The sequence below is a fragment of the Setaria viridis genome, chromosome 1 (genome assembly GCF_005286985.2).
Source record: "Setaria viridis chromosome 1, Setaria_viridis_v4.0, whole genome shotgun sequence".
NCBI lineage: Eukaryota > Viridiplantae > Streptophyta > Magnoliopsida > Poales > Poaceae > Setaria > Setaria viridis.
In genome coordinates, this window is record NC_048263.2 from 38,004,940 (window position 1) to 38,015,587 (window position 10,648).

At 54.7% G+C, this 10,648-nt stretch overlaps 2 protein-coding genes and 1 pseudogene across 2 annotated transcripts; 2 read left to right on the forward strand and 1 right to left on the reverse strand.

Annotated features, from left to right (window-relative positions):
• LOC117842664 (transcription factor bHLH94) lies at positions 1–2,757 on the reverse strand. Its single transcript, XM_034723165.2, has 4 exons — positions 2,623–2,757; positions 1,213–2,533; positions 378–815; positions 1–277 (listed from the first exon to the last, which is right to left on the reverse strand). The coding sequence occupies exons 2-4, from the start codon at positions 1,693–1,695 to the stop codon at positions 167–169; spliced, it is 1,032 nt and encodes a 343-aa protein (XP_034579056.1). The 5' UTR covers positions 1,696–2,533; positions 2,623–2,757; the 3' UTR covers positions 1–166.
• A 3,537-nt stretch (positions 2,758–6,294) lies between these two features.
• On the forward strand, positions 6,295–7,921 carry LOC117842960 (E3 ubiquitin-protein ligase ATL9). Its single transcript, XM_034723500.2, has one exon. The coding sequence runs from the start codon at positions 6,307–6,309 to the stop codon at positions 7,651–7,653; it is 1,347 nt and encodes a 448-aa protein (XP_034579391.2). The 5' UTR covers positions 6,295–6,306; the 3' UTR covers positions 7,654–7,921.
• A 1,512-nt stretch (positions 7,922–9,433) lies between these two features.
• Positions 9,434–10,351, forward strand: LOC117856683 (uncharacterized; annotated as a pseudogene).
• Positions 10,352–10,648: the final 297 nt, after the last annotated feature.

A 10,648-nucleotide genomic window follows, 5' to 3' on the forward strand; every position in this document is an offset into this window, starting at 1 on the left:
TAATTAAGCTGGTCCAATCGATACATGTTTTCTTGCACGCAAACATGGAGTTCATAGTACTGCCCTGACAGTGGCGCGATTTGCCACTTGCCAGAGTTATCCATGTACTAGGATCAAATTGATGCTACAATACATGACACTTGCTTAGCACTGTTCTTCCAGCTAATTAATAAGCAGCTAATAACTGGCTGACGCGCTCGTCGAAGACCTTCGCGACGATCTCGTTCACCGCGGCGGCGATGTCGTCGACCGACGATAGCCGGCATTCGTCCTCCATCTGCAAACATAAGCGACGAGATGTTCAGATTCAGACAAAAGGCTGACATGGCAGATTGGCTGATCATTTGCTGTGCCAATATATAGTTTCAGTTTGTTACCTTAAGGCTGAAGGAGTAGAAGGCCATGTGGTCGGCGGTGGTGGTGACGTTGAGGTGGAGCACGGTGAGGCCGAGGCACTGCAGCGCCACTACCATCCTCAGCAGCTGCCTGGGCCGCCGCGGCGCGAGCACCTTCACGTTCGCGTGGCTCTCCGCCACGGCCACCTCGATGTCGGCCACGCCCCGCCGCGCCCCTGCGCAGCCGCCGCCGCCGCTCTGATCACCGCCAGCGGAACTAGAACTATCACTGGAGCCGACAGCACCGGTCGCGCCGGTCGAGTACTGAGGGAACGTGAAGAAGCCGGCGAATGGCGCCGCCGCCGGCTGTGGTTCGGTGCACGAGCCCGCGCGCCGCTTCTGCGCCTCAAGCGACTGCAGCAGCTGCTCCAGCTCCTTGACGAAGTTGATGGCGCCCGCCACGATCGACGCCTGGTCACCCTGCACGCGCCGTGCCCATCAGCACACGTTACGTTACAAACCGCACATGCCATCCGGTCGCGACCAAGAGCTTGGCGCACAAGAAGGTGCGGCTTTTGATGCGGGGAGCAGTGGCGGAGTACACGATCGCTAGAGATTCCGTGACGGATGCAACCAAAGCGGCGAGGCAGCAGCAGTCAGCAGATGGCCAGGCCAGGCCAGGGGGCAGCAAGATTTGACGTCCTTTACAGTAAAAGTTGGGGGGACAGCGGCAATCAACGACGCGGTGAACGCCAAGCCGTTCGTGCACATGCATGGTGACGTGACCCGCGAAGCTCTTGCAGCTAGGACGATGCTGCCGGAGAGCGCGGTGTACGCTTAACACGGCTGGAGCCATGGAGATCGTACTCGTACGTACCCGCTGCGCGTAGGAGGGCGGCATGACGGAGCGGAGCACGGCGAGGTACTCGTTCATCTGCCGCCGCCGGTTGCGCTCCACGGCAATGTGGTTGCGCCGCTGGCTCTCCATCTCCTCCGTGTTCTTCACCGCCTTGGGGCGCCGCCGCCGCCTCCGCGCCGCCGACGCGGCCGCCTTGCCGCGCCCGGGCGCCACCGGCACCGGCGGCGGCGACGCGGAGAGGCGTCGCTGCGCGTCCCAGCACTCCTCCACGGCGCCAGGAGTGACGGAGCACGGGCAGAGCGCCGCGTCCCATGCGGTGGCCGCGCTGGCACCGAGCGGCAGCGCGGCGGCGGCGGCCTCCTCTTGCAGAACAACGCCGCTCTTCTCCTCGAGGTCGTCAATGTCGAAGCCGCACCCCAGTGACGCCGGGTGCGCGGCCACGCCCGCCTTGTCCGTGCACGCGAGGTGCTCCTTCGGGAACACCACGGCTTCGAGCGCCATGGCCAGGCCTTCCGCTCCTCCGTAGCAAGACCAACCTCTACCTATCAGTTGTCACGACTAGGTAGAACACGGATTGGGTTAGAGCTGCATACTAGGTAGGCGGAGCTATGACTAATGCTCAGCTGGGCTCCCCTCGACGCTCGCCACCATGACCACACCAAGGACATTGGAGGGAGGAGGAGCGACGGGGTGGTCCCTATAAAGGGGTTGTGGAATAACATGGACGTGCAATGGAGACAACGACCCGGTCTGCCACGGGGCATGGGGCCATGGAGTGCGATGCGTCTGCGAGGACGGGGAGAGCGTGAGGGTCAGGGGAGGCAAAACGACACGTATCCGCGCATGTCCGCCCTGTCGCCCAGGAGGCACTTACGTTTAGTATGGTTGGTGGCGTACCTGAGCATGAGATTAACTAAGTGATCACTCTCTGCCGTGCCTTCCCCTTGATTTTTTTTGGGTGTACGGACGGGGTAATTTTCTAGTGATGCTAGATTGATTCTTTCTCGCTAGGGTTGATGATGCAAGGGTGGACGGATTAACATACTCGAGTCTGACTATTCAGTCCAAGTTAAAGAAAAAAAACTGATTGCAATGGTAGAGAGAGAGAGAGAGAGAGAGAGAGAGAGAGAGAGAGAGAGAGAGAACCAACAGTTAGGCGTGCAGCTGCAAACCTGACGACCACCTGGCCTCCAGCTGCAAGGAACTGAACAAGGGCAGGTCACCATTGCCCGTTTGCATGCCCCCGCGACGCTGAAAGCTGCACGCGTTTGCACAGTGACGCGCTCTCACGCAGCTCTGGCGTCGCAGTCGGGAACCACGAGCGCGAGGCGTCTTGCCGCTGCAAAGAGTTCCCCGATTCAGAGAGCCCAAGCACACGCACCTGCCACCGGCGACGAGTAACCAAAAGCTCGCAAGGAACTGACTGACCTCAGCAAGCAAGCACGCTGCCGGATGCCGCCGGTCTCGTGGCAATCCCGGTCTCGAAGGCTTTTCGGCCCTGATTTCAGGGGAAAGATCGATGGGATTCCACGGCCGCTTAGCTGCCAATTAACGCCACCGGTGAGCTCCTCTCTTCTTTTGGACGCACCCTCAGCAACTTGGTCGAGTACAAACAGTCGCCATGTTGACTAAACTGCCCATTGCCATCACTACCGCGAAAGGAACCGGTCGTTACGGGTCTCCCCTGCGGCCCTGCCCACGCGCTGATCCGTTCACCTCAGACGCCCCCGACTGGCTGCCTGCGTGCATGCCATGACCGACGGCGGCCAACCATGTTCAGAGACACTACTCGAGAAATGCGCCATCACATCGCGGACGCGAGAGCCCCAGACAGGGACGGCACCAATGCGAGAGAACTCTTCGTTCCATGCAAAAGGGATCGATCGAGCCGAGCGAAGAGATTGCCGGGCTGGCCCCCTGCCCGGCCTCCAGGATGCAAAGGGAGCCGACGAGACCGGGGAAAAGATGGATGCACGTCGTCGGTAGTACGACTGTACGAGCGGGCGTGGCCGGCTGCCTGCTCGCCGCGCCGGGGCCGGGCGGAATCCGGAAAGCCCCTGGTGTCCCGCGGTGGCCGCTCGCGGCTGTTGGATGGCACTGTTGGTTGATGCCGCGATGGTGCACCGGCGCGGGGCTTTGTGGCAGTGGGCACTGTCGGGGAGCCTTTGGTGGCGCGGGGCAATCGGGATCTTGCAGTACGCGCGGTCACTGTGCGCGGGCAGTAGAGTGAAGAGACTGAATGGTGGTTTCAGATGGGTAGTAGACCAGTAGTAGTAGCATTGTTGCAGGAGTTGCCCGCGGCAGGCTCGGTACACGTACGTATCGAGATGCCGGTATACCGTCCGTATACGGGAGTGAGGATTGACGACGGCGGGGAAGTAAATGCAAATCGGGCCATGCCCCGGACTTCATTCATATTGATCGTGGTTCCTGCAGGCCCATTGTTTACGGCCCATGCATGGTACTACTTGCTTTGCTCGCGGTACTAAAAGGCTCGAAACACTACTTGCCAATGGACCGGCCCAATAGTATAACCTGCTCAACAAAAAAAGAGCCACCACGCCTGCTGTTTACTGTCCCAAACACTTCTCAAAAAAAAAAAAAAACTATCCCAAACAAGGAAACTCAGCACCAACAGGTCAGGTCAAGGATGGACCATGGGGCGTTGCCACATTGGCGATGGCGAATGTTGCCAAACGAAACAACGATAGATGCCTGATGCCTCTCTTTCTCTCTGAACAAGTGAACAACAATGACGGAAGCCTAACACAACGCGATGGCCGATGGCAGCGACGCGCTGCCAAATTCAGGGAGAAATGAAACATCGACCATCGCTAGGAGAAACCAGAACGTGAAATGAAAGATAAACATTGACCATGCTAACACAGACGAATACAAGACTGAAGAAATAAGTCCCATTGGACACTTTTTCTTCCCCCCTTTCCGGTGTTTTTTTTTAGCATGACCAGCCACTGGCAGAAAAAACGCAAATTAACGTGCCGAACGACGCTAAACTTCCAGGGTTACGTGCCCGCAAAGCGCGCCATCCTCGTCCTGTTGTACCCTGCCGTGCAGTACTGGCGCCGTTTGCAATCCCCCGGCGTCCGGTGTGAGAAAAGAAGTACACCGATTTTCCAACGGAACAGCCTGGCGCTGTGGTCGTCAACTCTAGGTTCGTGTGTGTGACAGACTGACTTCCAACTCTATAATCTTCATTTAATCATGTCATCAGTCGCCGTCAAACCGCTCATGGCTGAGTTAGCAGAGGATAAAGTTCAACGAGAACGTCTGGATCCTTCAGAGTTCAGAACTCTCCAGAGACGCGGAACCTGACGAGGAAACGAGGGCACGGGGTGTTTTGCACCAGACGTGCATGCAGGACGAACGTCAAAGATCCTCCATAACTTGACCTCCAAAGCTTCCTCGACACGTATACCTCGTCGCTCCTCGAAGCACTGCTCGCCCGTTTGTCACTTCCGCCGCCCGGAGCCGGAGCCTTGCCCTCCTCAAACTGTCGAACAGTGCGTGCGCGCACCTGTCGCCGTGCTAATGGTGGCGCGGCACGGCGGTGCCGCATGAAGCCGTCGGAGCCCCACACCGGGACGAGCGAGCGAGGCCGCGAGCGATTGCGACTTGACCCGGCCGGGACCCGCGAGGTGTGGACGTGCACGAGCGCCTCTCTCCCCCGTGGTCCAGCCGGGTTTACCAGGTCGCGAGCGGCAGTGTGGCCCTCGCTTGCCGTCTCGTTCGGGTCTCGCCGCTCGGCTGGGCACGCGGCCGCGGCCACTAGCCCACTAGCGAGCAGCGGCAGGCTGGCATAGCGCAGCTGGACAACGCGTAGATTGGGACGTCCGGATGTGTACACGGCGGGGCCGACGCCCACCCCTGTCTGTACGTGCGCACTGTCGTCTCCCGTGGCAAGGGGGTGGCATCGAATCCGAGCCCTTGTTCGCGTGATCGGCGCTCGGCGGTTAGTTTCGGCCGACTGGCCGAGCCCGTCGCGTCACAGCTGACGCTGACGGGACAGGCGTCTCTGTTGTCCCGTAGGAACAGGGCGGGAGAAGTCAAGTGCTCTGAAGTCTGACGTCCATGCCGGGATCCAAAAGCTCACCTGGTCGATCCATCGCCGGGTTATATTGGTTTTACACGCGGTTGGTTTGTTTCACCGACATGGCGACATGTCTTTTCGTTTTTAGAGCTCATGCGCTAAAAGTCAAATTTCTAGATATGCTACTACCCGAGAATAAGAGGAGGACGCTCTTTCTCACAGTCGTATCCGTTTAGCGTCGTAATGGGAAAAATTATGTAAGGATAGACCTCATAAGAGTTGGAACATAGGATATTTTTTCTTCATTTTTCTGTTGGAATTGGCACATTCTCGAGAAAAATTGCTATTGTTCTCACACATCCTTGGGTGACATATATGATATATGTTAATTACTCTATTCTTTCATTTTTATAAGTTGCCCACCCAACCCAAGATTTGATCTCTTTAATCTATACCAACATTTAGTCTAAGAATATGTAAATTCTATCACACAAATTTCCTATCATTGGTTTCACATTTAAAATGATTTCATATGATACCAACTTCATGGTTACTACATTATAAAGTGGGGCATTGGAGACTTACGTCAAGTCACTTATAAAAGGAAAATGAGGGAGTCTGTTGCAAGGAAAATCTTGGAGAGCTGCAATACAATCATCATAGCAATAACTATATCTTCTCATATAAAAAAGGAGGCGCATGACCGTATTACCATCTGTACTGCTCTTGCGTCAATCCGTGCCCAAACGATTGCTGATATGAGCAGTCTCCCTTTTTGGTCGATTCCCGATAAGCAGAGTGTTAACCCGATAAGCAGAGTGTTAATTTACACGCGGTTGAATTCAGACTTCACAGGAGTACACACAAATTCCAACTCCAACGGCCGTGCCCAGTCATGGCTTCTGAACACCTGGATAGACGGCCAGTCAAAAGTGCCAAACAAAGCGCACGCCTGGCCCGCAGCTTCCTCCCGCCATACCCGGCGCGCGCCGCGGGATCGCGACCTTCTTGGCGGCTCAGGCGCTCAGCTCCTTGGCCTCTATATAGCCCGGGCTCTACACTGCATGCTGCGCAGACAGGCTAGTCAACCCGCCCACACGTCTCCCGGTCCCCCCGCCTCTGCCCCGGCGCGCGCAAGGATGCCCACGCCTCGCCACGGCCGCGCGCTGCTCGCCGCGCTCCTCGCGTCCGCGCTCGCCGCGGCCAGCGCGCAGCCGGCGTCGCCTGGCGTCGACGATGACTACATGTCCGGCCAGGTGCACGTCAGCAAGGCCATGATCTCGCTCCTCGCCGCCGTCGTCGCGGTGTTCGTCTTCATCGCCTTCTTCACCGTCTACCTCCGCCACTGCACCGGCGGCTACGCGGCCAGGTCCGACGACGACCGCGCCGCCGTCCCCAATTTCGACGCCTTCATCTCGCGGTCGCGGAGGCAGCGGCGCCCGCGCGGGCTCGACGCCGAGGTGGTCGAGGCGTTCCCCACCATGAGGTACGCCGAGGCCAAGGCGCTCCGGATCGGGAAGGGCGGCGCGCTCGAGTGCGCGGTGTGCCTCAGCGAGTTCGAGGATGAGGAGCGGCTCAGGCTGTTGCCCAAGTGCAGCCACGCTTTCCACCCGGACTGCATCGGCGAGTGGCTCGCCAGCCACGTGACCTGCCCCGTCTGCCGCTGCAACCTCGACCCAAACAAGGACACGAGTAGCGATGAGGAGCCGAGCTTCGGGTCGATTCCGGTAGCGAGCAGCATCTCCAGCGAAACAGTGGTTGCACGGCAAGGTGATGGTCCGCTACCGGTGGCCGTGGTGATCGACGTGGTAACCGAGGAGGAGGAAGAGGAGCGGAGGCAGGAGGCGCTGGAGCTGCAGCAGATAGGGTCCCAGCGGAGAGCCATGCGGCCGCGGTCGGGGCGCCGGCCGGCGACGGCGCAGCTTGCCCGGTCGCACTCCACCGGCCACTCCCTCGCCGTCCGGCTCGACCGCGACCTGGAGCGGTTCACGCTGCGGCTGCCGGAGCACGTGCGCAGGGAGATGGCCGCCGCGAGCGAGCACAGCTTGCAATCGCGTCGCGGGCGAAGAGCCGGGGAAGGAAGCAGCCGCGACGGCCGCAGCGCCCCGCTCGGCCAGCCGAGCAGATGGCAGTCGATTCTCGCGAGGACGTTCTCTGGGAAGCTTTCCTTCTTTTCGTTTTCGGCGTCGAGGATGACGTTTAGCTCCGACAGGGGAGAAGTGTCTTCCTCGTCGTTCACGAGGCTCAGAGAGAAGCGCGTGGCCGCCGTTGATGCCGCCGATGTTCCTACTAAGGGGAGCGTCCTCCTGGACTGCATTGGAGGCAGCGCATCCTGTGCAAAAGCTGGTGCTGCGTCCCGCGAGGTGGCGGTGGACGAGGAGAAGGCAGTTACGCAGCGGCTTCCGACGTAGAACGGGAACAGCAGGTTTGAACGTAGAAACCTGAAAAGTGATCTTGTTTCACACGCGAAAGAAATGGATCTTTCGGTCTGTGGGCAACAGGGTGCTGATTTCCTGCTGTAATCAACGCGGTAGTGCTCGAAATTCCGTTGAAAAAATTGAGATGTACAAATTGTAGTTGTAATTTTGTACAGGAGCAGAACCATAAGCTACAAGCAGTAGAGATGTCTGAACAAATGTCTGAATTTCTTCTCTGATTATGCATCGTCTAGATTCTGAAGTTGCGTACTTGTGTTTTACTTTGTACCCCCGGAATCTGTTTCGTTGCTATGCATTTTAGCAGACTTCATCATGCGTTTTCTTCAGAACTAGGACTGCGAATTGACATCGTAGTCATGTTTATCATGCTCTGAATCTTAGTAATATGGTGTGTATCCAATGAAGTGAAACACATACTTCGCCTTAAAACATTTGCAATCGATCAAAGTAAGTACTCCTGCTATAAGTTCAGTTAGTAAATCATACCATCGAAGAATTAAAGAGCTGCTTGTTCTTCATTCAGCCATAAAACGGGAGCGAAATAATCCATTGGCTAGACAATGGGTAAATGAAGAAATGCTGCAACCATCGCCAGAAGAAGTGCGCTCATGGTTCAGAACCAAGCAGCAGCAGCTTTGTTTACACCTCTTTTTTTTTTTTTTTATGGAAGCTTTGTTCACAATTTAAACTTCTGCCGGAAATTCTTACCCTTAATCACCAGAAGTTAAATCTAAAAACTTCATAGCAACTAACCTCGATATGAATTTGGGCAATCGGCTAAGGAAAAGGCATGCATCGCCCTTGATTCCCTTATAGATGGAAACACAAGAGGACCGGACAAAATGTTTGTAATGACAGCAGTTCCCATCGATGAGACTTGAGAGGTCGGCGGGAGAGAAGAAACGAAGACATTTTACCCGACTTTCTGCGTGCACGCAGCGAAGAAAAAACGGATCAACAAGCACGAAGACTCGAAGAACGGGGATGGAAAACGGAAAGCCACAGCGAGTTGGTCAAACTGTCTGACAGTCTGAGACAACACGGAGTTATTACAGCTGTTACAAGCAAATGCAGTATTTATCATTGTCGCCATTTCGAGAAGATTGGAAGATCTAGATGTCTAAGGAAATTGTGCGTATAAATAACTTACTTCTTAGTTTAGAGTACTATATATTTATAACTATAATACTACATTTTATGTTTCTGTTTCAGTTGTTTCTGAATAAGCCCGTATGGCTGTCGATCTGGCCCAGCTGTTGGCTTAGGCCTACCCACAATCCAGCCCACTGAGTCCGACTCCGACCCAAACTTGAATCCCAACGGTGCCGACCGACTTCGGAGGTGTTTGGATACGAGGTGCTAAACTTTAACAGTGTTACATCGGATGTTCAGATGCTAATTAGGAGGACTAAACATGAGCTAATTATAAAACTAATTGCAGAATCCTGTGCTAATTCGCGATACGAATCTATTAAACCTAATTAATCCATCATTAGCAAATGGTTACTGTAGTACCACATTGTCAAATCATAGACTAATTAGGCTAAATAGATTCATCTCGTGAAGTATACTCCTAATTAATAGATTCATCTTGTGAATTATACTCCATCTGTGTAATTAGTTTTGTATAGTATTCAAACATCCGATCTGTGTTAAACTTTAATAGGGTATCCAAATACCCCTTCATCTCCCACTCTTTCCCTCTCCCGCCGCAACTCGCGAGTGGCAATCGTGATTTGTGAATCCGGCCGAAGCTCTCCTCTTCCCGCCGCATCTCAACCAAATCCTAAAGCACGCAACGGGCGGAGGATTGAGCCATGGAGCAGGCGGCGCTTCCGCAGCAACAGGAAGGTGTTCGAGACTTCGAGTACCACTTCGACGACGAGGGCAACAAGGTTAAGGTCACCACCACCACCCTCACCCGCAAGCTCGCACGCGCTCGCCTCTTTAGTAGCCCAAGTTCGGAGATGCCATGAACGATGACGCCAGGTTGCGGCTCACCATGGATTCCCCTGACGAGATTCTCCTCGAGCGTCCACGCCCTCAAGCAGGCAGCAAAGCTGAGGAACCAGCTGCTTCTGGTACCCATTGGCTATGGCAAGCAACGGAGGTGTTCTCACGGTTCGCGGAATCTGTGGGAAGAACGATGACCACTTGACCTCAAATTGTCCGTACACGGACCTTGTTCAACAGACCAAATCCTTTGCTGACAGGCCTCCTACCGCCGATGCCGATGGCTCTGAAGCACGAGGTGGATCCCTGAAGGAAGCGCATCCTCTTTCATTTATGATGGAAGATGGTTATAGAATTAGAGACGTCGTGAAGGGGGGTATCTATGATGATAGATGTGCCCGTGTGACCAACATCTCAGAGCAAAACCGTGAAGTTGATCTGGCCGAGCTGTTTGGCTTTTTTGGCTATGTTCTGTGTGTCTATCTTCCTGTGGATGAGAAGACTGGATCAGGCAGGGGGGTCGGCTTTGTCAAATTTGATCGGAGATGCGAAGCTGAGGCTGCTATCAGGAGACTTAACATACTTATGTCAAAGCACTGCATGTTGACGGCAAATAGCACGCTAAGTTGCGAACCGCGAGCGTACGAATCATCTAGCTTTTTTCTTAGAATATTTTATCCAAGGTTTATCAATCTGTGGATTGGCAGTGACTGACTAGATTTTTCCATCTAATCTAACGGATCTGATCCTAACATGAAGTATAGATTGCATACGAAAGGTAACCTTGATATAAAGATTAACATTATGAATAAGTTTATATCACATCCACAGATATATATGTATAACATCATCAAGGATAGCAAAAATCTTTCATCTTCTCGTTGTAGTCCAGCCAAAGCGGTAACCAACCTATATAGCACCTTGATAAATAGTCGTATCTCATAATGGCGACTCGCAAGCGGCCTATTTTCTCATGGTCACCATTGCGAGGTGCATGTTGACACCTCCGGTTTCC